The following is a 26881-nucleotide window of genomic DNA, read 5'->3' on the forward strand; positions in this document are numbered from 1 at the left end:
TTTTAGTGTGGGTTGGTCAGGGCCCATGGAAAATCGGTTGTTTGAGAGTTTGAGTATCACAGGGACTTAGAATAATGGCTAAAGGCAGGGTGGATGTTTCCATCCCTTCAAGCAAGTATAAGGAGTGTCTTTAACTCTCGGAGCTAATCCACAGTCTCACTGAGAAGAATCCATGTTTAACATTCACCGTGCTTATTAATAAGATATTAATTCCACCAATAAAAATCCACTTCTGACAGGGCTGTGCGAATAGTAAAGCTGCCGGTGTTGGTTGGGATACAGATAACAGAACACTCGTACCAGCAGCCTTGAGTATCTGTTCTGGAAGAAGCACCTGGGTTGTGACTGTCCCTAACTGACAGACACATCTCTCTTTATCCTGAAGTATTTTCAGATGAATTACAGGCATTATAACAGTGGTTTCAAGGAGGTGAGGAATCTGAGATTTTACTGTGCTTGCGAGCTGACACGTTAAACTGCCACCATTTCACAGAAGCTGGAGGAGACAAGAGACTCCCACATCAGAGATGTGGAGATGTATTATTCACAGACAGCAAGCAGCATGAGCTTCACATTTGCATCCACCCCCTTGCCTCCCACATCTCACAGGGGCTGATACGGCAAAGTCAGTGAGTTTGGGTCACAGTTGAGGAATCCCATGTTTAGAGAACCCCAACTTTTTATAATAGGCTGTAAACAAATCCGCCCAAACTTCACACCAGAGGGAGACATTATCTTTATTATATTAAACAATAAACAAACCTGCCGTCTGCTCCAGCAGGATTCAAGACCTATCTGTTCATTATACAAACAACTTTGACAAGACAGTTCAGAACCAAGAGCTCTGGAGACATGTTAAATAATTGCCTTCTGATAGCAGCATGAAAGGAACTGGCCAGAAGTCTGAGTGGAAACATACTCAATTCACCAGGATGGCTGAGCACTCATTTTCACAGATACGATTTCAAAGTAGAATTAGCAGGAGTATGAGGGAATCCTTTGGGGGTAGAGGAAATGTTCGATATTTTTATTTCGGTGGTGGTTACGTGATTTTACAAACTTGTCAAAATCCTTTGAATTGTACTCTTAACATTGGTAAATTTTGCCGTATGGAAATTATATCCCAATAAAGCTGACTTTTTAAAAAAGCAAACACAAACAAAATACAAAAAACAAACAAAAAAAACCCCAACCGAACAAAAAAACCCAAAGTAGTATTGGTATATGGGAGTATCTATTTGCAGTAATGCTTAGCGTAAGTATGATGTTTTCCCCTACAACATCCCCGTGACAAACACTCATAGATAATGAAATCAAGTCAAAAGGGTTCAGTAGCTTTCCAAGCTCCTGGGCAGGGGTCGGGGGAGGGCTTTTGAGAATCATTGGCAGATAAAGTCTAGAGGTCAAGTTTCTCAGCTTCCTAATATCAGACTTCCAAATGTGTTGACCAAAGGTTCTAAGTCTCCAGATGTCAGGAACCCATTTGAATACTATATAAAAGTTAGAATAAACTCTCCAGAAAACAGCATGTACACACAGGCATATGAAATTTGCACACAATTTCAGGGGGGGTCACAAATCTCTGAAGCTTATTCATGGACTTTGGACCCCTGAATCATCTGGAGCTCCTGTAACACTGAACTCATTTGCCATTGTCATCAAAACAGCCAGTTGCCAAGCCAAAGTAGCTTACGATCCAGACATCACGTAGCTGACGTTCTCAGCTACCCAAAATATGACCCCAAATCGGGAGGCAAGAAAAAAAACCTAGAAAACACTGTCCAGAGCATACAAAAATCAGTATTTCAAAGACACATAGTGCACGGAAACAAAGCTGAACTGTGTTCCTTTAAACCATGATTTTAAGAGGATGCATGACGATTAGATGAGAAAGGACACAAATTAGAAGTGAGGGAATAAGGACAGAAAGGCATTAAGTAATAACTGTAATGAATAACTGCCAACAGTGTGACATAAAACTGTTGCAAAGCAACAACCAAACCCCCAAAAGAACTCAAAAAATTTTTCAGTCTTGGCTATTTAGAGAAAAGGCAAGTCACTCTTAAACAAATGTCCATGACTCCTACGAACCTTTCCTTATGAGTCATATGAGAACATAACTGCGAATGAGGTTATTTTTTACAGGCTTGCTTATGTTTTTTATATGTTTCATATATTCTGGCTAAAAGGATGGATTCTGGCTATAATACATCTACATCCTCAAACCATTTCAACATGATTAAAATAGGAAATGTGTTGGCCTTTAAGGCAGAAAGGCAGGACTAATATTTACCGTAGGTTTTCCACGTTCAAAGCACCTTCCACTTTCGCCGCATTTAATCCTTTTCACAGGCCTCTGAAGTGGGGGTTGTCATTCAGTTTGAGAGACCAAAGAACTGAAATTCTGAGAGGCCAAATAACTTGCCCAGAATCAAACAGCTCTAAGGGAGTGAAGCTGGGATGGAAGCCAGTCCTCGCTTTTTTTCCATTAACTATTCCTTTAAACGGAAAATTCATTTATCTGGAAAAAGCCATTCATATGAAATTTTCTGAAAAGATCTCATAAATGAATTTTTTCTCTACAAATCTTCTCTATTAATTAGTTTTGTCAACATTCTACCAGGTTAAAAATCAGATCAGCCTTGGGGCACCTGGGTGGCTCAGTCAAGTGTCCATAGCTTGATTGTGGCTCGGGTCATGATCTCACAGTTGGTGAGATAGAGCCCCACGTTGGGCTCTGTGCTGACAGTATGGGGCCTGCTTGGAATTCTCTCTCTGCTCCTCCCCTGCTTGTGCTCTCTCTCTCCCTCTCAAAATAAATAAAGAAACCAAAAAAAAAAAAAAAAGTCATATCAGCCTCCTGATTATTTTCTTATATTTTTGGTTTTATTCTAAAACACATTTGCTATGTTATTAATCAATAATGTTTACAAATGGCCCTTTCTTAAAGGAAGACCTGCTTGCTAAGGAGGAAAAGTGGCTACTTTCTCTCTTCTGTTAGGAAACAAAGGCAAAAATACACAGTAAGGTCACAAAACATCTGAGTTCTCAACTCTGGGGCAGAAATATTTCTCCTGAGATTAAGAATCTTACTATCAAGATCTGAAAGAACTCTTCCCTAATGTTTGTGTAGACAAATCTCCCAGCAACTGGAAGGTTCACTGGCAGGTCTTTCCTCAGTGTTACTATTTAATAAGAGAGTGTTCTAAGATAAATCTGTGATAAATCTCTCAACTATAATCTCCTTGAGGGCAGGGAGCAAGGAGAGGACTTCTCAAGGGGCTGCACGAATCACATCATCCAAAGGGGTAGCTTGGGATGGTAGGAGGGGATAGATTCATCTCCCTAATTAGCAGATTATTTCCCAAATCCTTAACTACCAGGAAATTTCAATAAAATCTACAGATTTATTTAAGATGATGTTCACATAGCCGATTTATCTCAATTGCCCTTTCTTTCTTAGGGACATCAATGATAGAATCAGTTGAACAAAGTTCATTCCTGAGAGAGGACCTAAAACATCAGAAACAGTTAAATTTAAAATCAGTGCTTTTCTACCCCTAGATTAATATTCTAGTGGAACATACTAAGAAAACAGTTAAGAGCACCTCACACAAAAGAATAATTAGAAAAGCCAGTTGAATTTCCTGAAATTCCTTAAGTATACTATATCTAAAATGGCAGGGAACTGAGGTGTATCTATTTTCTTATGTTTATTTATTTATTTTGAGAGAGAGAGAGAGAGAGAGAGCACGCACACACACGGGCAGGGGAGGTGCAGAGAGAGAGGGAGAGTGAGAATCCCAAGCAGACTCTGCATTGTCACCACTGAGCCTGATGCAGGGCTCGATCACAGGAATGGTGAGATCATGATCTGAGCTGAAATCAAGAGTTGGACATGTAACCAACTGAGCCACATAGACATCCCATAGTTTTTGTTTTTATAATGGGGATAACACTGAAAAAACTTAAGAAAAATCTTTAAAAGAGAGATTAGCCTATTCTTCTCAATAGCATGGTGGCCATATCTTATGAAATACTATGTCTCACAGGCTTTTAAAGAGAATTACCTGTTTCTACAATCACCGAATTCCACTGGTGCAAATCACTGTAAACCACTGAATTAAGTTTTAAAAAGGCTTAATACAAGATTGGGAATAATCCTTCTCTGAAATAACCAAACCAAAAAGGACTCTAGGAAGGAAAGAATTTAGAGCTCTTTCTTTTTCACCTATTGGGGCATTTCATTCTTTAAACGATGACCCTTAACTTGATTTTTCTCTGGGAGATGGTTCAGCCATATTCCTTTAGAGAGTAATGCCATAATTCTCCCCGGGTTATCAATGGCCAAGTATATACAGACACATGATGGCAACTTCCCTTTTAGAGGTCAAAAATTAGCAGTAGGGTTCCTTCCTTCCCTCTCATCCTCTTTCCTTTCCCTCCATGTCTCTTTTTTCTCTCTTCCCCTCCATCATTCTTCCCTCTTTCCCTCCCTTCGTTTAACCATTTCGTAGGTGGCAGATATGTGTCATGCATAAGGATCATGTTTATCTTAATTCATAATTTCATCCTAAGTCTGTGGCACAATTTTTTGATGCCAAGAACGTGCTTAATAAATATTTGTTGAATAAATAAATTTGCAGAATACCGCTCTAGGCCAAACCCTGAACTAGATGCTGAAGTTGAAAAATTCCTGTCCCATTGGTTCATCTGGAACCTACAAAGATGCACTTAGGGAAGCAGACAGAATTGGACCCATGATTATAGAGAATGGGGTACTTTTTGCTAAAGCAGTACTAGAGGCATTTACTAAGCGATAACTTAAAAACGGGTATGTGCATGGGCTGCCATTACTGTCATGGTCCCACTGGAATTCATGGCCCTGAAGTGAATTGGTTCTTCTCCTCTCATTCTAGAATGAATGCAGAAAACCCTTCTTGTCATGAAAAGAGAACCATAAGAAGGCTGAGTGACGGGCCAACTTGGCTGCATTTCCTTCAGAGTTGCCTGGGCGCTGCCCCATCACTTCATCACTGGCTACACAGACCTTCCTCTGCCCGTGGCACTTGACCAGCATCATCTAGAGTCACATTCTAGAGGGTTCCTGTGAGTAACCCTGGGCCTACCCAGTTTGGGTCTTGGTTTAGCTCCTAGCGGCTGCTTGGTCTTTCTGCCATCCTCCTGTGCTAACATGCTATTTGAGGGAATACATGCTCCTCCCGGAGCTTCTAAATGACTTCTAGCAACTTGGACAAATTTTCTCTTTTTGTTCTCATTTTGTCCCACTGACTATAACTTGCAAATTATTTTTTCTCAAGTGTGATTAGGTTTGAAGGGAGAAAAACAGAAGTCAGGAGTGAAAGAGATGTGCCCAAAGAGATGTGACGTGGTTATTGTTCAGATTCGATGAGAAGAGATTTCTTCCCTGGTCTGAAAATTTGGAAGAAACAGACTCTCATCTTTTTCACACTGACAGGCTCTGAGTTCTCAGTAGTTCTTGAGAATCCAAGAGCATAATTTCAAGAACAGGAAACATGATGGCTTCTTAATGAAATTAAATAGCAAAATGAAAGCAATGATTACTCAAATTTACTTGGCAAATTAGCAAGACAAATTAATTGAAACACTACTTTTGATCATAAGGATATAATTAGAAAAGTCTGGTGGATGAAAATATCTCCGAGGCATGAATTAAATCAATTGGACAACCTGATTAGAGAGACCTTATGCTTAACGTGTAAATCCCAACTTACTGTTATAAAATGTAAAAGAAAGAAAAAAAGATTAATCAACCAATATTCATTAAAAATGGTCCTGTGCAAATAACATGAATAATAACAGCAAACGTCTACTGTATTTTTATTATGTGAAGATACTGTGTTACCTTACATATTATTCTTATCACTTATACTGTTTTCTTCTCTTAAAAAGTAATACATAAATTCACCATTGTTGACACTTACACAGCATGAGCCGCTACTGACCCTTAATCTGCAGCCACGGACTTCGTGATGGAAGGAGAGCAGGGCACCAAGTCCAACCACAACAAAAAGACAGACTGAGATGCCTTTTCCGTTCATAGCCTCATCTTCCGCTTACAGGTGCCACTACTTCTCAGTAAAATCTGGTTCTGTAAAACTCTGAACCCATCCACGCTCGGCCACAAGAAGCCATTTGGTACACGGTAACCCCCGACAGCTCTTATTCTTTCAAGTTGGCCCAATCAGACTGAGAAGAGGGACTTTCATTCCATTGCTGGGACTGGGGAGAGACTCCCCCTCTCTTCTATGACACGAACAGGCTACAAGTGCCAAATGTAATCGTCGATGAGAAGAAGAGAGCCAGCCTCAAGATGGAGGAGAAGAACCCACACGCGGCAGGTCTCCGGTTTGGGAAAAACCCGGGCCCTGGACAACATCTTGGGCCCTGGACAACATCTTTGAGCCCCTGAATCAGTCAAGTCTGCAGCTCACCTTAGCTCTGGCCTTGCTGTAATAAGAGATGGTAAATATTTTCTTTGTGTAAGCCAGCTGGAATCAGCTCTCTGTAACCTAAAGCTAAAGCCCCCTAGTGTATATAAAACAAAGTGGATATTAAACTAAATTCTAGCAAAGTACAAAAAACTAATTTTCTCTCTCTACAGAGGACAAACTGAAGGTTGTCCCAGAGGGAAACGGGGTAGGGAGATGGGCAAAACAAGTAAAGGGGTGGGGGGGAGATACAAGCTTCCAGTGGTGGAATGAACAAGACACGGGAATTAAAGGCACAGCGCAGGGAATATAGTCAAGGACTAACAGTATTGTGTAGGGGCAGATGATGACTGCACTTGTGGTGAGCATAGCGTGACGAACAGAGATGTTGGATCACGGTGCTGTACATGCGAAACGAATGTAACATTGTGTGCCAGCTATACTCAAATAAAAAATTTTTAAAAATATAATTTTCTTTATAAATCGGGTGATTTTGTTTCAAAGTATGGCTGCTGACCCCCTGCACCTGAATCACCCGAGATACTTGTTTAAAACACAAATGAGAGGGTCACCTGGGCGGCTCAGTCGGTTGAGCGTCCGACTTCAGCTCAGGTCGTGATTTCACGGGTTGTGAGTTTGAGTCCCACATCAGGCTCTGTGCTGACAGCTTGGAGCCTGCTTCAGATTCTTTGTCTCCCTGCCTCTCTGCCCCTCCCCCGGTTGTGCTCTCTCTCTCTCTCTCTCTCTCTCTCTTTCTCTCAAAAATAAACACTTAAAAAATTTGTTTTAATAAAAAATAAATAAAACAAATGAGAGAAACAAGTCGGCCTCTGATTCTAATGCTTCTAAAGGGTGAAAGCTACTGTCAAGGCAAGCTGTACAATTTTAGCTGCATAATTTAGAAATTCATTATGTAGCCTGCTTGTGCTCTGGTTTCCTTGTTTCAAAAATACTTGTATTCAAACATGCTCCTTGCTTCTCCATAAAGAATGATCCAAAGGTAAACAGTAACAATCTTTGATTTGCAAAAGTGGGTATTTTTGTGAAATTGCTCCAAAGCTTTGCACTTAATTCTTGAGAAAGAATCAATAGCCTTATAAAGTTGTTTTCAAGGCACACACAAAAATCCTCCCCAAGTCTCCTTGCCAAGGAAAAAAGACACTTTATTTTCTTTAATTTTTATTTGTTTATTTTTGAGAGAGAGATAGACAGAGACAGAGAGAGACAGAGAGAGAGAGGGAGAGGGAAAATCCCAAGCAGTCTCTGTGCTGACTGACTCGGGGCCACGAACCATGGGATCATGATCTGAGCCGAAATCAACAGTTGGACACTTAACCAATTAAGCCACCAGGCACCCGGGAAAAAGGCATTTTAAAAAGTAGATTCTATTAGACTCCTACCACATTACCTTAAAACCACAAATGTGAGTTTTTATGAAATCTGTTCCTTGCTTAACTACGTCTTATATGTTTGGACTCAGTTTAAACCCCTGGGAAGCCCTTCCTACCTTCACTCCACCAGCATTCCTCCTTCCTCCACTATGCCTGCTTGGGCTCTTTCCCTCTTCTCCTTGGCCTCCCTGCAGCCTAAAACACACCCACACTCACTCTTTATCTACCTAAACACTTCACAGCCTTGAAGGCTCAGCTAAAAATACTCCTTCCTTAGGAAGCCTCCAGGAGAGGTCAAGTCCCCTTGAATTGTGACATAGCAACTAACTAAAATACCAGTTAGGCTGCGTTCAGCTGCCAGTACGAGAAAGGCTGCCTTGGGGCGCCTGGGTGGCTCAGATGGTTAAGCGCCAGACTCTTGATTTCGGCTCAGGTCATGATCTCAAGGTTCGTGAGATCGAGCCCAGTGTTGGGCTCTGCACTGACACCTCAGAGTCTACTTGAGATTCTTTATCTTCCCCCTCTCTGCCCCTTCCCTGCTTGTTCTCTCTCTCTCTCTCTCTCTTTCTCTCTCTCTCTCAAAATAAGTTAACATTTTTAAAAGAGAGAGAAAGGATGCCTTTAAAATTACCCAGTAAGGAAATGAATCACCATGTATTATGCACTATGTATCGGCAAGGTTGAAAGCTCCTAGGGAAGTCGTGCTTCAGGGGTGGCTGAACCCCAGCTGGTTTCTCTGCCCACCCCTTCCCCCTGGAGGCTGTCCCCACCTGCCATTCTACCTAGTCAGAGGCGGCTGCTGGAGGGAGGGGGGAGCATGGCTTCTGGTGCCTTTCCCTCAGGCATACGATCCCTTCTTCTCCCAAAGCCTCTGAATATTGCATCTCCTGCAATATCACTGGTCTAAATGGGCTTAGGCCGCCCCATCCCAAGCTGGTATCAAGAGGTAAGATGACCAAGATGAAGTTAGAGAGTTGGCCACCTAATTCACAACGCGCACAACATGAAGGGGGTATTAAGTATAGAGCAGACTAGGTCAAGTGGACGGGGCTGCTCAGCGCGATCGGTGCCCTGCGTCCCGACCAGCTGTCTGGGAGGCTGAAGGGATCAATAAATGAGTCTATCTGAAATGAACCTATTTCTGGAGTGGCGGGGGCATGCTTTGGTTGAGATCAGGGGTCCTCAGACGGTGGCCCCACCACCTGTTTTTGTAAAAACAAATTTACGGGAACACGGTCACACCCACTCGCGCATGGAGCGTCTCTCATGCTACAAAGGCAGAGCGGAATAGTTGCAACACAGACCATATGGCTCCGAAAGCTGCAAACAGTCACTAGCCGGCTCTTCACAGAGCCGTTTCCCTGCCTCTGGCTTAGAATCACCGACCAGAATGGAACGATGCTGGCAAGGCAACCACAAGGTCCGCCGCAGTGCCTTCCTTTCCGACACTCTTCCCTTCCGACGCACTGACGGTGTATATTATCTTCTCGAACATCTGGCTCTTCTGGTAGGTTCTGGTTCCCTGACGGCAATGCATGGGGTCTTTCAAAATGCCTTGGTGATGCCATGTCCTCAACACCTAGCACAGGGCCTGGCAGGCAGTAAGCACTTGAGAAATATTTGTCGGCTGGGTAACTGAATGAACACACTCCTTAAGTAATCTTCCATATAAAAACAAAGGGGATGGTTTCTTGAGTGACCCACATCCCACAATAAGGACCGCATGAACCTTAACAACATTAACGTTTCCCAGGCCTCAGGGGGAAGATGTGCCCACACAGTCTCCTGGGAGAGGCAGCAGCAATGAGATTGGCTTCTCAGAAGCAGTAGAGGCAGTGTGGCTGTGGCAGCTGGCACGCACACCATTAAAAACATGGGCCCCAGGGCCAGCCTTAGTGAGAATGCTCCCCCTCGCACACGTGCTGTGGCTCCCAACTGCGGTCCTGGGTTCTCCCAAGTGAGCACCAGAATCTGTGCCTTCGCTCCACTTAAGTTCAGTCTCCATCAGCGTGCAAGGAAACAGTCGCCATTTTTTAAAGATAGAACACAGAGGCAGTTTTGCAGGACCGAGGACTCGTTTTATCTGTAGATGATGACAGTTTCCATTTTTTCCTCACCATCCCGCTAAGAGACATTAAAAAAAAAAATCTTGGTGTGGCAAAACTTAAAACCACCAGAGTTTTTAAATTGTTAAAATGGCTTCGGTGAGTTTAGTAACATAAGAAATTATTACCAGTAGTAAAGAGGCAAGTCTTTTTTTTTTTTTTTTTTTTTTTTTTAAGTTTGACATTCAAGTGTTTAATCCACAATGCTGGGAAGATATGAACTACTGAGATGCAGTAATGAAAATTGCAAAAAACAGGATATGGGTTTCATTACAACCTGCTAATTAATATAGCAACACGCAATAGCAAGAGATCAGCAAGAACAGTATTCTAATCAAGTTGAGGCATGTGTGAAATGGCCAAGAATGCTTCAAACGCCAGAGAAAGAAAAATGCCAAATGCTATATTAAAATATCTCCCCTGGACACACTTTGCTTTCCAAAAAAACCAACCAACCAACCAGCCAACAAACAAACAAAAAAAGGTAAAAAACTGAAAAACAAACAAAAACCAAGCTGACACTCAACTTTGTGCCAGCATTTTCCTCTGCATTTATGGCAATCACGAACTGATCCAGACTTAGGAAAGCCTTATGGAGAAGGAAAGAAAGAGCGGTCTGAAATCTCTTGTATTTTTTTATCCATGCAAATTCGTAGTATTTAACGTACCAACTTCTCCGCCAAAAGAGCTAGTATTATTTTGAGGGAAGCAGGGTGTTTGTCATCCAATGAGTCAAACAAATCATGCTTTATTTTCAAATCCACAGAACTCTGATATGGTATCACATCGGTCCATTTTCCTCAGTATTGGACAGAAATTTTTTTCACAGAAGTTCTACCATACAATTTTTTTTTTTTCAACGTTTATTTATTTTGGGGACAGAGAGAGACAGAGCATGAACGGGGGAGGGGCAGAGAGAGAGGGAGACACAGAATCGGAAACAGGCTCCAGGCTCTGAGCCATCAGCCCAGAGCCCGACGCAGGGCTCGAACTCACGGACCGCGAGATCGTGACCTGGCTGAAGTCGGACGCTTAACCGACTGCGCCACCCAGGCGCCCCTACCATACAATTTTTTAATGATGATTTGGGATATAACAGTAATACTGACATTAGACCACCTCCCTCAAATATTTCTTCTTAGAGTGAAGTGTTTAATGTGAAAAGCGAATGTTTAAGTTAGTACCTGACTATGAACCAATCATCAAAAACTCAACCTATCCTTATATTAGGGAAAAGTATATTTGCTATTATTTGGCAGTAATCCTCGATGTGGGAACACCGATTCCAGAAAAACATCCTCAGAAAATAATTCAATAAAGAGAAGGCTTACTTTCGTTAAGTTTTTCATTATGATATGCCTTAAAATAACAGAAGCTGGAATAGACAGGACACTTAACTAGAAAGAAATAAGGAAGTGTTGGCGTAAAAGTTAGGTTTATCAACCGAGGGAAATATAATCCAATTAGTACAAGTTATCATGATGCAAGCCATATCGTCCTACGCTACCTTTTTAATGGACTCACTCTATTACTCTGGAGTGAGATCGCTTTGGATTTCTTAGCCCTTGAGAAATCTCAGGCAGGCTATAAATTCCACAGAGTTCTTTTCAGCACCCGCAATAAGTAATTAACACATGATTTTTGAATGAATTGATCAATGCATATAAAGTCCTCAGAGCAGGGGCTCTATCTAAGCTTTGTATCCACAATACTTCCCACAGTTCAGGCAAACGGTAGATTGGCATAATTTTACTCAACAAATGGATAAGCGAGTGTGTGCGTATTGTTACACATGACTGCTAGCTGCACTACAGGGTGTGTTTTTCTCCCTTATCTCTCTTCCACTCTCTGCTTCTAGGAAAAGTCACATACGGTTCTTTTCTAAAAGGAGTGTCATTGACGAAGGGAACTTACCCAGGTCAAACTGGCCAGAGACATAGCCACAAGTCTGACGGACTTCCTCGCTGTCCCAGCCCAAGGGGTAGAGGGCACAGCCAGCACCGATCAACAAGCCTGCAAAGAGATAAGCCAAGAGGGCTTTACTGGTACTCCTCTGCATCTCCAGGTAAAGGCAGCCGCATGGAGGGGGAGTCGATATTAGCGATACAACAAAAGGGCACGGTGTCCGCGTTTTGGAAAGCACCAGCCACTGCTCCTTAAAGCAATCTAAGGCCAGTTTGATTCCATGAACAACTGCGGGTCTGCTTAAAAGGAAAACAAAAACAGAAACAAAAACAAACCCCCTGATAGCTCAGTTTGGTTCGACTTTGCCTTTTAAAGCATCAAAAGCCTTGACTTTGGCACATGGATCGGACCTGTTAGCTGTACTCCCAGCCGTTAGAACTCTGGTGAAAAGTTGAGAATCAGGGAGCGTTCATCCATCACAGAAATAACCTAGAAGACAGATACTTCCACAATAATCTAAGTCCTCCTTGCAGCTAAGACCAAAAGTACTGATGATTGAACTGAAGAAGGTGGTGGTTTTATTTCGATGTAAATGAAGTTATCGTGGCAGCACACTCTGAGCTGACAGCTTTTGATCGGCACGTCTGCAGTTCTGTATCGAAGTCTAACATGGTTTGACGAGAGGCTGAATGAGACTTAGGCCCTCACCACCGGAATCCGAGGGCTAATCGGAAAGCACCCATCCTGTCGCATCAGTCCGCGGGTACTGTCATCGTCCGTAAGTCCCACAAGTGTGCTGGGCCTGTAGGACCACCACATACATAGTCTGATTGGTGAGAACACCAGCACTGCCTGAGAGAATGCGGGGTATAAGGCGCTAGACGAGGGAGCCCCTTAAATGAGAAAATCCACTCACGTCGTAACACAGAGGCGGAATGACAGGGCCCCAAACGCCGCTGGAAGAGACTTGCAGAATTTCTGTATTTGAGTCCCTTTCTGTTCCCCTCTTGCTTCTTGGGCTCCTGGTAGATGACCCGAGCGGTTCTAACCCATACACACGGCCTGTTTACGGTTATCTAAGGAGGAGCTGCTTCCCAAACCCTTCCCAACCTCTACGCTGAGCTGTGTGGACAGACACCCCCTATGAACCGACACAAAACTCCCCCTCCCCACAATCTGTCCCTTGGTCAACGGTAAAACAGCCGTTTAATGCTGAGGGAGGGCCTGTGATCCGAGGGAAGGCCTACAAAGAATCACTGAACTGCAAATCACTAATTCCAGGATGGCTTCGATGCAGTTGGATGGATCTGAATTGTGTCGAGGCTGAAAAATAACTCGGCGACGGTATGAGGTTTTGCCGACTAAGCGAATGCCCCAGGGACTGGTTTCCCCAGGACAGTATTTGTAGCTCTCTGAAGACAACTCTAACAAGTTATCCATCACCAGGTAAAGAGATAATTAGTGAGGAGGCCAAAGTTTGTGTGAGTTGAGTTCCGTGAGTGTTCAAAACATAATGTGGTACCATTTCCATGATACCCAGTTCTTAAATTAATAAGGGACACTATTTTTTTGAGAACCTGTGAGCAATTTTTTGAAGGATGACAAACGCAGAAAGAGAAAATTTTCAAATGTAAAAAAAAAAAAAGAAAAATCGTGACATTGAAATCATCAGTTTTCTCTTTTTCCTGATAGGGAAAGAAATGATAAATAGCCTCATTTGCTAATGTCCTTTTCAGATGGCAGGAAAATGTGTCACATATCCACGAAAGTGCCTGTTTTGATTCGTGTGATGCCAGGCACTTTGGGAAACTAAATAGAGAGAATTTTACATATGGAGCAAATTGGCGTGTGGTTTTCCAAGCGGCGGAACGCTTGGCAGTCAGGGTTCTTTTGTGGAATATTGAGCTGTCTTTATGACACTACGAAATGCAGATCCAACCATATAAATGAAGAACAATTTCATACATAGAAATTTATGTAATGTGCATGATTGTAAAAAATACCACGGGCATAGCTGACATTAAAAACAGAAATGTTCGGAGCACGTGGGTGGCTCAGTTGGTGAGGCGTCTGAGTCTTGATTTCTGCTCAGGTCATGATCTCGCAGTTTGTGAGATCAAGTCCCACATTGGGCTCTGTCCCTATGCTTAGGGTTCTCTCTCTCTGCCCCTCCCCTGCTTGCACTCACCCACCCACTCACTCACTCTCTCTCTCTCACAATAAATAAATCAACATTAAAAAAAAAAGAGTATTCAGGAGACAGCAACTAGCTTATCTGGGTTTTTGTATTAATATTTATGTAGTGTTTGTATGTTTTGTCATCTGCTAAGGTTTGCTAACAGCAAAAATACTGCAGATTATAAAGGTCTGAGAATCATTTCTGAGAGAAAAATGTATGTTGCAAACCGATCAGTCTAATTGGTTCTTGCAGTTTTAGGTTCCGTAGGTAAACATCGGTGGCCTCCAGCTACCTTTCTGCTTGTTTTATGTTATGGAGACAGCAAGTCTTAGATTAAATTCAGCCAAATATCTAATGATGTTTCCTAGGCGGCTGGCACAAAAAACAGCCAGATGACCAATTCTGCAAGCCCAGCGAAACCCTCTTCCCCAAATCCATCACATAGTCACGCGAACAAGGACATTCAACACACTGTAAATACAACAAATCTTCAACCGGCAGGTTTAGGACACTTTAGGTCAAATCAGGCAATATCTTCCATTTAAAGGAATGGGGGACAGGGACCAAAGAGAGTTTAGACCTGGACTGCCCAATGCAGTAGCCATGAACCACATGTCGTGAGTTCAAATTTAAGTTTATTAAATTAAACTAAAAACTCATTTCTTCAATTGCACTGGCCACATTTCAAGTGCCTGACAGCCACAGGGAACTGTTGGCTACCACACTGGACTATTTTCACAACTGTAGTAAGTGCTACTGAAGAAGGCTCTTCTAGACCTAAGAGACCATCTCAAAAGGATGCTGGGCTGGACAGATCCTTATACCCTAAGCTTAATACTACTTATTCATGAAAATCACCCCGGCTCTTTTAGATTCTCCCTTTTCTAGGTGGGGCTAGAGATCAAGAAACTACATTTCAAAACTCTTCCGCTGGCAGAAATTCTGGCTCATGTTCTCTCAATGAGAAGCCCTCGTGTGGGATTCAGAAGGTAAAAGAGAAAACTAAACCAATTCCCCATTGGCAGCTGCAACTAGGGACATGCCTTTCTGTAGACCGTAGACATAAGATTTGGGGAGTGACTTCCCCCAAAAGTGAGGAGGCAGCCTCCTCAACATCACCCACTAAGGGCAGATCATCAGCTGTAGTTTCTTTCTACCCTTGCACTTCCTGATTTCCTGAATTCCTCTCTGTCCTTCACTTCCCCAAACCTAAGAGGTCTGTGAAACTTTAAATCCCTGGACTACATCCCTTTCTACTTGAAATACCTACAGTGGTTTCTTTCACTGCTCAGACTCTGGCCAGTACATGCCCAACTCGTGCTGATACAGGTCTTTCTATCCTACCCTATTACTTGCACGTTATTCATTTTCTCAGTTAAAAATTCTCTCTAGTACAACTTACACTGATTAATAAGCCTCAGTAAGTATTGATTGATATTAGAAGGTTTTGTGTTAATCCTCTGTGGTGTGGTCTCTGGTTAGGGAATTTATGCTAATCAATCTTTCCTGGAGTGTGAATTTCTAAAGTGAATACTCCAAATGTTAACCAACTGCCCTTAGTGTGTCGACTGGAGCCAACTAGCATTTTATTGTCCATACTGAAGTTACTATATTGTGACATAAAGTTAGAGACAATTTAACATACAAGTGAGAGCATCTTTTTTATTATCATTGAAGTATTACCCACATACAACATCTTACTAGTTTCAGGCGTACATCACAGCGATCTGATAGTTTTTATACATTACGAAATGATCTTCCTGATAAGTCTAGTTACCATCTGTAACCATATGGTTATTACAATATTATTGACTATACTCCCTATGCTGTACATTACATCCTCATGACTTACTTATTTTATAACTGAAAGGTTGTACCTCTTAATCCCCTCTACCTGTTTTGCCCAACTCCTTCCCCTCCCTCTCTGGTAATCAACAATCTGTTTCCTAGATCTGTGAATCTGTTTCTGTTTTGTTTTGCTGGTTTATTTGTTTTGTTTTGTTAGATTCCACATATAAGTAGAATCATACGGTATTTGTCTTTCTCCGATTTACTTCACTTAGCATAATAACATTTAGGTCCATCCATACCGTTGCAAATGGCAAGAGTTCATTCTTTTTCATGGCTGAGTAATATTCCATGATATATATCTCACATCTTCCTTATCTATTCATGTATTAATGGACACTTAGGTTGTTTCTGTATCTTGGCTACTATACATAATGCTGCAATGAACATAGGGGTACATATATCTTTTTGAATTAGTATTTTCATTTTCTTCAGATAAATACCCAGAAATGGAAAGCTGCTAGATTGTATGTTAGTTCTATTTTTAATTTTTTGAGAACTTCCATACTGTTTTCCATTATGGCTGCACTAATATTTTGTTCTTACCAACAGTGCAAAAGGGCTCGATTTGCTCCACATCCTTGCCAACATTGGTTATTTTTTTGTCCTTTTGATAATAGCCAATCTCACTGGTGTGAGGTGATATCTCATGTGGTTTTGGTTTGCATTTCCCTGATGATTAGTGAGCTTGACATCTTTTCATGTGCCTGTTGGCCATCTATATATGTTCTTTGGGAAAATGTCTATTCAAAGTCCTCTGCTCATTTTTCAATTGGGTTGTTTGTTTTTGTTTTTGTTTTAAGTAGACTCCATGCCCAACATGGGGCTTGAACTCATGACCCTGAGATCTAGAGCTGCATGCTCTACAGACTGAGCCAGTCAGGCGCCCTGGTCTTTTGTTTTGTTTTTTTAATATTAAGTTGTGTAAGTTCTTTATATAATTTTGGATATTAACCTCTTATTGGATATACCATTTGCAAATATCTTCTCCAATGCCACAGGTTGCCTGTTCATTTTATTGATGGTTTCCTTTGTTGTGCGGAAGCTTTTTAGTTTGATAAAATCTCATTCGCTTATTTTAGTTTTCGTTGCCTTTGCCTGAGGAGACCGGTCCAAAAAAATATTGCTGAGACCAATGTCAAAAAGCATCAATGCTTTCTTCTGCAAATTTTGTGGTTTCAGGTCTCACATTCAAGTCTTCAGTCCATTTTGAGTTTATTTTTATGTAAGCTGTAAGAGAGTGATCAAATTCACTTTCTTACATGTAGCTGTTCAGTTTTCCCAGCGCCATTTATTGAAGAGACTATCCTTTCCCCATTGTATGTTCTTGCCACCTTCGTCATAGATTAATTGACCATATATGCATGGACTTATTTCCAATACTATGTTGAATAAAAGTGAGGAGAGTGGGCGTCCGTGTCTTGTTCCGGATGTTAGAGGAAAACTTCCAGCCTTTCATCACTGAGTAGTACAATGTTAGCTGTGGGTTTATCATATATGACCTTTGTCATGTTGAGGTATGTTCCTTCTATACCCATTTTGTTGAGAGGTTTTTTTTTTTAATCGAAAATGAAAGTCTAATTTTGTCAAATACTTTTTCTGCACCTATTGAGATGATCATATGATTTTTATCCTTGGTTTTGTTATTGTGATGTATCACATTAATGTGCTATATACAACATCGATTGATCTGCAGATGTAAACCTGTGGTGCATTCCTAGAATAAATCCCACTTGACTGTGGTATAGAATCCTTTTAATGTATCGTTGAATACAGTTGGCTAATAATCTGCTGAAGCGTTTTGCATCTATGTTCATTGGGAATATTGGCTTATAATTTTCTTTCTTTTTTTTTGTGGTGTCAGTGTTTGGTTTTAATACCAGGGTAATGCTGGTCTCATAAAATGAATTTGGAAGCATTCCTTCCTCTTAAATTTTTGTGGAATAATGGAGAAGGATGGGTACTAACTGCTCTTCAAATGTTTGGTAGATTGACCTGTGAAGGTATCTGATCCTGAACTTTTGTTTTTTGTAGGATTCTTAGGTTATTAATTCAATTTATTACTTGTACCAGGTCTATTCAGATTTTCTATTTCTTCATAATTTTGGAAAGTTGTGTGTTTCTAGGAATTTATCCATGGCTGCTTTAATGGTGACAACTTCTTCAGTGTTTGCTTGTCTAGGAAACTGTCTTGCCTTTAATTCTGAGTGCCTTCGTGTGGATCTCTCTGGATTCATCTGATTTTGGACTCTCTATGTCTCCTGGACCTGCATGTCTATTTCCTTCCCCAGGTTAAGGGAATTCTTAACCATTATTTCTTCAAGGATGTTTTTTCATGAAGGTTTGATTCTAGGGTTTTATCTTCTTTCGTTTGGCACATGCTCCTTTGTCTCATTTTGTTTGATTTTCTGTATTGTATTTGTTTCTACGAATTAGGCAGAACAGCTACCTCTCCCGGTCTTGAAGGAGAGGGCTTGTGTAGGAGCATCCCCTGTGTAGACTGCAGGTGCCTGGTGGCTTTGGCAAGCTGGCTGCAGATGCAGCAGGCCAAGGCAGGTGGCGGAGGGGTCCCTGGGTGAGACCGTGGGGTCCCCCGGACAGGAGGGCTGGGGCTGGAGAGAGCACCGGGACCACCTTGATTGGATGGCTTAGGTTGGGGTGGGAATGGGCACATTCCTGTGGCATGCCACACCCGTGCCTCGTTGGGGGAATGGCTGGAGCTTATGTGAGCCAGGGGCCCATTGCATTAGAGACTAGCAGGCCAGCTGGAGTATGGACCCTTCTTCTGCCCACACTATCAGGTGAAGGAGGGGATACACAAGATGATGCTCGCTGGTCCTCCAACCCCAGAGAGCGTTCTAGCAGTCCCTCACCTGTTTGGTGGAAGCTATAAGGCTAGTAAATGGATTTCCTTCCCTTATTGTCTGGTTGCCCTTTAAAGCACGATTTTTTGCTGTGCCTCTAGCTGGAGAGTGGGCCCCTCAGTGATAGCCCTCCTTACCGTAGGTCACCGAATCAGGGGTAGGGTTTCTGTCCTTGCAGTGCCTCTGTCTCTCCTACTCTTCTATACGTGGCCTGTCGTTCGTTGTGCAGAGGCTGTTCAATCGGCCTCCAGTTCTTCTTGAGGAGGAACCGCTCCAGATGTAGGTGTGGATTCTGTGTATCTGTGGGAGGAAGGGAGTCCAGGGTCCTCCTATGCTGCCATCTCGGACCTGCCCCTGAGAACATCTTTTTCATGGAAGAAATCTGCCACTTTTCAGTTTCAGCTGTGTTAAACCTCAGACCGTGTTGTAGCAATCAATGTTCCACGAAAGTGTAGTTCCAAATTCCCGAAATGACAAACCTCTTAGCTGTTATACTGTCTTCTGAAATGGGGCTCAGAGAACATTCTGGAACTTGAGGTGGTTGCCCAAATGATATTTTAGTGACCTAATAGGTTTTAATAGCTCTGGTTGCCTAATTTACTCCTGGGGAGCCAATGGTTCAGTTAGAATCTCTGGCTCACAAACTTTTATACCCTTTACATGGGTTTTCTTTATTGGATTGATAAATCTGGTGGTTTATAAACTTCAAGGGCTTAATTATATGGTATTTTAACCAAATTCCTTTGTCACTGCCATAAAGGAAATCATGAAAAAATAGTCACATTATCACATTTTTTGGAAATACGTGTTTGTAGGAGCGGAAGTGAGGAAAGACACTAGGAAGCAAGGCAACAATCTGAGGAAAGTGGTAACAGAGGTGGGGTGCTCAGAGGAGGTCTGAGATCATTTGCAGCTACAGGCTCATTTGCAATTAAGAAGCAATCTATTTTTGCAATCCCGAAGGCTTCACAACTTTTAAGGGGTCATGAGTAAATCACAAATTCGTGCAAATTAGCTCAGTCTTTAGTCTGCACCTGGCACCTTGCTGAAATCAGCGATCAGGGGAGAGCAGACCATGAAGAAGGTCAGTTTGTAGGAGGTCTTGGAAATTTAGAGACATGTTGCTTCCTAAGAAGAATGAAGATGATAATCCAAAACATGGCTCAATAATTCTTAAAATGGAAAAAAAGATGCCACTTGAAGAAGGCACTGACTATTAGGCCATGCCAACCTGAATTCCCTAGGGTTTTTGCCTCACCCTGTTCCAGACAATTAAAATAGTAAAAGAGCCAGGTTGGTGGAATGACCTCTAAGAAGAAGACACTGTTCCTGGAGAAGGGACAGTACAGATAAATGCAAAGATGCAAGCACTCAGGAGCTGGGCAGCGGTGCTGTGTTCTATAAGAGATCTGCCTTTACCCCCCAACGGACCCTTGTACCTAAGTCTTAGCCTGGATACACTCTGCCTGCCCGTAAAACACCTTTGGGAGAGTCCCTGGTGGAAAGTCTGTTCGTTTTCACGCATTGCTGGAAATACCTGCCATGATACTAATTATTTCTCAGAATTCAAGTGTGAAGTCTGAAGTCTGTAAAGAGCTCAGTGGTCAGAGTAAGTAAGAACCAGATGCTGGGAATTTTCCCCTTCTGCAAAACTCTTTCTATTCAAAGTCAGTACTTAACACGTAGCCAGGGGAATATTAACATAACAATTCGGCTCCTGCCAAAAAGGCAAAACAAACCTCTACTCAGCCCATGCCAATTACTCTCCACAGGTGGTGAGAAAAGACTCCTCATGTTCGACTCATAAAGCCTTATTTTTTCCAGGCGCTCCTGAAAGTTTTATGTGATCTCACTTTTCTCCATGACTATCGCTCCATTCTCTTTCCACAGTTTATTATTTTTTTTAATACCGTGACTTTTTCCACTTATGCCCCTTCCGTGGTCTCGCCAACGTTTCCCATCATCTCATCTTTTATGTTTTTTTGGACACTTTTATCCTTCCTCCAGTCCCTTTATCCTCCTTTCTGTGGCAAGCACAGAGGGAAATTGTTTTCTTTACTCTTCTCAGGCAAGCTGCTCGGCCTGGTAGCCTGTTATCTGGACTTCTCTTTGGATGACGTTGGCACATTTCCAAGTCCCCGTATGCTAATTTATGTACACCATGCTCCTCCATTCTCACCCCTAGATAACTGTCCCTTTACAAAATGTGAACAACAAAATAAATCCACGGCTGGGGAGGAAAGAAGAGCAAGCCAGTATTATAACTCTTCTGACCTTGAAAGCACCGTAAGGAGGAAGCACAGGTGACTGTGGAACAATGCAGGGGTTAGGGGCACTGACCCCCTGTGCAGTCAAAGATCTGTGTTGGACATTTGACTTCCCCAAAACTTAACTACTAACAGCCCACTGTTGGCCAGAAGCCTTACCGATAACATTAAGTCGATAACACGAATCTTACGTGTCATGTGTGTCACAGACTGTATTCTTACAGTCTAAGCTAGAGAAAAAGTATTATTAAGAAAATCATAAGGAAGAGAAAATACATTTACAGTACTTACTGTACTATATTTGTTGAAAAAAGTCCATGTATAAATGAACCCAATCAGTTCAAACCTGTGTTATTCAAGGGTCAACTGCACTTAAATATTCTAGAGGCTTGGGCAGGTTTATAAACCACACCCCCTTTCAAACTGCTTTCTGGAAACAGGTATAGAGGATGGAAGAGGCTTGTCCAGGGCAGTCCCGGGACTCCTGGATCCCGGCCCAGGGCTCTTTTCCACCATGATCTCGATGCTTGGACATAAGGCCACTCCAAGTCACACACTTGTCACCTGCTACCTGAGTTCAGCCATAGCCGTGCTGGATTTCACCAACATCGTATTTTACTAAGTGGGACTTTTCACCTGCAATTCTGTATTTCTTGTGTCTCAAATAATTGAAAGATGTGCCAGCATTGAACTGTGCAGCTGGCACAGAGGCATGTCAAGGTGGTCTCATTAAGTGGCGCAGGTGCTCTGACCAGTCCCAAACGGCATTTCTGACTGGGGACTCTCAGTTCTTTCAATATGTCTTGAACTATCTCATTTCTGAAGGTTGAATTCCTTCTCTTTGAGATACTCTCCCTCTTTACTTTATGCTCAGGCTCCACCATGAAAATACTAGCTGTTAAGATCTAGAAGCCTCAACACACAGCCTGCCCCTGCTGCCCCAACAGCGGGCTATAGGCTTGACCCCCTCCCGCGAGCTCCTACCTGGATGCACTCTGTACCGTTTATCTGGGGCTCACTACCTTGCTGTAGGTATTCATAAGCAGGACGTCTCCTGGAGAGCCAGCAGCTATCGGATGTTTACTTGCATCCGACTCACTGGTTCATGGTATTTGTTAAATATTAAATAGCAGTGATTTATTTATTTAGAATTTATAAAAGCCACAGCATAAGCATATAATACTTCTAGAATAGATAATATAAAATATATCATTGCCTTCATTTAGCAAAGGAGGAAGACGAGGCGTAGAGAAGCAGACTCCTGCTCGTGAAACTACTAAGTGGTAGATGCAGGCAGGAACGTGCATCCAGGTCCGTCTGAACTCTAAGCCAATAGGGCTAAACTCTACCTTCTTTTTTATTTTTTTTTTCAACGTTTATTTATTTTTGGGACAGAGAGAGGCAGAGCATGAACGGGGGAGGCGCAGAGAGAGAGGGAGACACAGAATCGGAAACAGGCTCCAGGCTCCGAGCCATCAGCCCAGAGCCCGACGCGGGGCTCGAACTCGCGGACCGCGAGATCGTGACCTGGCTGAAGTCGGACGCTTAACCGACTGCGCCACCCAGGCGCCCCTAAACTCTACCTTCTAATGCGTCCCAAATCCCCAAGGGCTCACGGTCCCAGCTCGGGGCTCACCTCCCACGTCCATGCATGTGGGAAAACCCTGCATATAAGTGGAAAAGGAAGAGTGGGGCAGAAGATCAAGATGGATTAGAAGTCATTGTTTCTCCAGGATTGACTCTCCCACCGCCTGCAACCGAAGGCAAGGGCTGTCGAGATCCCTACAGATTCTTTCTTCCCTGGGCGCCAGGGAGGGAGAACCCGGCTGTGAGCTCTAGCACACAAAGAGCTCTGTCCACAAAGAGCCCGTGAGGCATAAAGATGAAAAAAATGGACTCTGCCATCGGAAGTTTAGCCAAGGAAAAGCATATCCTATCTTAACGCTAAAATACAAATTAGAAATGTGATCATTTCTGAACTATCCAAGCTATTTTCACAAATGACAATAAGGCTATTTCTTTGCTGAAAGCATCCTTCAGAAGAGAACATATTTTAGGTTTTCTTAAGATGCTTTCCCAAATGGCTCCTTGATTATTATTTCTTCTCTTCCAGTTCATGGGTCAGAAGACACAAAAGACACACATCAGAATACCTGCTTTTTCACTCAGAGCAAAAACTTCAAAAAGCTAATTTCAGCCACGAGTGACTTGTCATCTCTGCTCTTCCTAGAGTTCCGGGCGATCACTGGGGGAAGAAAAATTTGTTTCAAACAATGAAACTTTGGAAATTTTGCCATGTCTACGTGACACTTTTCTGGTCAATGACGCCAGACTGGAAGCAACATCTTTCTAACCTTAGTAGTTAAGAAACTCCCGTTCCACTATTTCATGTCTTCAGGTCTCAGTTGTCCTCCTCTGTAAAATGGGGAAGATATCTATCTTTTAGAGTTGTCGCAAAGATTAAATGAGAGAGTGGTACAAAGAGGTGGGCACAGTACCTCACAGGAAGAGTCCAACGAATGCTCTCTATTGTTAGGGTTTGACTTTGTTGTGGCATGTGAAGGAGGCCGGAGGATTTGGTTCGAGCCAATGCGTGGTTATACACAACCACTGGCAATCCAGTCCCCTGCTCTCAGAGAAGGTCCTCTTCTTAGACGGAATGCAGGGAGGGTTCCAGCAAGGACATTCCTGGCACGGTGAGGAATGGCCACTTGCCCCAAAAGTCCTGACATCCACGTAACCCTCAGTAGGAACAAATAAAACAGCCACGGCCTGATGACCCTCACGTGTGGGTAAAGAATCCATACAAGGCCAATTAATATTCTTGTCTGTTCCATTTTGTTTTGATTTTTGCTGCATTTTACTTTTAAAGGCGCCTTTGGCCTTTCTGTGAGGTGGGTAGAGCCAGAACTGGTGTCCCCACTTGGTAGATGAAGGCACGGAGTCACAGACAGCGGGGAGATCTGAGTTTCATCAAGTAGATAACCGCAGGCAGAGCTGAGCTGCAAACTCAGGGTACGTGACTCCTACGTCTGTGCTTTGGTCCCCAGTCTTCACTCCGACGCTGCTAGGAAGGGGGCTAATAACGCTCCGTGCTGCAGCTACACCTCGGAAACAAACAAAATGCTAATTTTCACTGCTGCTAAGGTGTTTCGAGCTGTTAACAGCTTCGGGAGAGGAATAAAGACACAGTCCCGCATTTCCAGAGTAGCGTGGCTCAGTACAGGGCTTCTCAGACTTCACTTGCAGCTGAAAGAGCCGGGGGCTTGTTAAACCTGTAGATTCTGGTTCTGTAGTTCTAGGGTGAGGCCAGATCTCCTGTGACTCCAAGCAGCTCCTGGTGAGACAGACATGACTGCACGGGACTGCGCTGTGGACATTGAGGGTCAAGTGGGAATAGCGCAGGCTTCGATGTCAATCATATCAGGTGCAAATCCTGACACCACCTGTCGTGATGTGTGACCTTGAGCAGTGAGCTTTTGAATTCTCTGAGCTCAGATTTTCATCTGTGTAACAGACCTAACGGTACCCATATCTTTAGAGTATTTATTAGAAATAAATGGCTTAAGGGGCATGTGGCTGGCTCAGTCAGTAGAACATGTGACTCTTGATCTCAGGGTTGTAAATTCGAGCTCCACATTGCGTGTAGAGATTACTTAAGAAATAAATGGCTTAATAAAAGTGCCTACTTCAGTGCCTGGCATAAGATAAGGGCTCAGGAAATGGTAGTTATGTATCAATATTAGTAATGATATTGTACCACTGCACCTGCAAACATTTCATTCTGTCGTAGCTTCCAGTTTCAGATGCTTCACTGGCAGGTATAGGTGTTCACCAAACAGATAATACTAATCAATACTACTATATTACAATAGTACTAGTATTACAATACTAATCAATACTACTATAATATAGTAATACTAAATACTTAATCAAAAGCAGAGGGCTCTGCCTTACTGCTTGCTCACGCTGTTATAGCAAATATATTTTCTGAAACAAACTGCATGTCTATAACTAAGCATAATTCTATTCTTTTTCCTCTTCCAACACTAGATTATGAAAATGGTCACACTTACAGAGAGGATGGAAAAATTGTTCAGTGAATACTCATACACCAATGATCCAGATTCTAGGATTAATAGGTTTTAAAGGTTGTTCTATTACCTATCTACCCATTTTTCCATTCTTCCTTTGATCCATCAATCCATCTTTTTTGGGGGGTGGGGTAGGGAGGAGACGCTTGCCACCATAGCTTTCAAGAACTCGTACATATGACATCTCTTTCATTATTCATACTTTCGCCATTTTCTTCCCTTGCCCATAGTCCTCACAAAGCTAGCAGGCAAACACAAAAGTTTGACTCAAAAGTAATAGGGACACAACACTACATCCTTATGGCCTGATGCTGCTAAATTAGGACCATCAACCTGGAAGTGATTTATATACAAATCTAGAGCAATGAATACCTCTAAGCTTTTCACATTCTCAAACAACCACTCTAAACCTAAAACAGGACTGGCTTGCTTCACCTGTTTGACCCAGAATTACCTATCAGAACTTCACAAGACATTTCGCAAAGGCCAGAGTGACAACAACATAAGGGGTCCAGCACATTCCAGCCAGCCACTCAGCTCAGAGTTTTCAGCGGACACATTTTCTCTGAAGGATCACTGCTGTTTTGTACAAACTGAATCACCCCTGATTCCCTCTACAGAAGAAAAAAAGAAAGAACATAATCATCATATTTCAACATGAGAGTGTCCTGAGAGCAATGAACTAGGCTTCAACAATATTCTGTCAACAAACAAGCAAAAAACCTAGCTGTAAGTAAATTTACACTGCAAATGTAACCGATCCTGTCCCCACTTTGAAAACGTGATGTTAATTCCAAACCAGACTCTGGTCAGTTTCATGTTGGCAAACTATGGTTACCGCAGTCAGAGAAATATTCAGGTGGTAAACTGTTAGGGACAAGAGCTTTGGAGTCAGACCTGTATTCGAATACTGTATCTGTTACTTACTAGTTACTGGCTGAGCAAGTCTCTTAAACTTGAACCCTGAGAGTTTCACCGATAAGATGGTACCTCTTTATAAGAGTTGTCAGGAGGACGAGATAAAATGTCCCAGCACGGTGCAGGGCATATGAAAGTAGATTCCCTCTTAGGAAATAAGGCAGAAAGAGAAGGGGAAGGCAATACTCTTGAACATTTGTATCTATTTCCAGAACAGTGGCTCTAATGGAAACAAAGTGCACCACCACCAGGATGCATTGCTTTGTGGGACAGGTTTGCAGAACTTCTGGGATTGTGGGGCCGATGGTGCATGTGTCCCAAGTCTCCCAGGTAACACATCATAACTTCGCATCATAAACTAGAACGCCATCCCTGTCCACCTCCGACCCTTCCCCTGACATACCTACAGGTCTTTGCTTTGATTCCTGCTAATACACTAACTCCCTGTTCCCTTTCCCCCAGGCCTCTAAGTGATGTGCTCTGCGTGTGAGAAATAATACGGATGCCCCCATGTGCTCGCTGTGTGATCCTCCCAGGGGCCCTGGTGAGCTGACACTAGGCTCACTAGTGATGGGATTGAGGGCCCAGCAGTGCAGAATCGGCCGGAAAAGAGGCCCCCACGGCACACTGTCTCCTGCAAGAAGTGGAGTGGATCTGGGGGTCGTGTCCTATTTGAATGGAGACAACAGTGGGATCAAGATGGCCTATTTCCATGCAAATCACGTGAGGCATTGCAGCTCACCTCTGGGTCTGGGGCTTGGGGACAAGGCTGCATGTCTGAGGAGCTAGTGGGATGTAACCATGTTCCCTTGAAAGGAAGGGAGGCAGGAGAAGGGG

The 26881-nt window shown here is 42.8% G+C and overlaps 1 protein-coding gene across 1 annotated transcript in view; it reads right to left on the reverse strand.

Annotated features, from left to right (window-relative positions):
* LHFPL6 (LHFPL tetraspan subfamily member 6) overlaps positions 1-26881 on the reverse strand; it is a 250267-nt gene that overhangs the window by 17678 nt on the left and 205708 nt on the right. Inside the window, exon 3 of the mRNA XM_030309470.1 lies at positions 11884-11982. Within this exon, the coding sequence (XP_030165330.1) occupies positions 11884-11982 (99 nt within the window). The remainder of the gene's footprint in view (positions 1-11883; positions 11983-26881) is intronic.

This window comes from Lynx canadensis, chromosome A1 (assembly GCF_007474595.2).
Source record: "Lynx canadensis isolate LIC74 chromosome A1, mLynCan4.pri.v2, whole genome shotgun sequence".
Classification (NCBI taxonomy): domain Eukaryota; kingdom Metazoa; phylum Chordata; class Mammalia; order Carnivora; family Felidae; genus Lynx; species Lynx canadensis.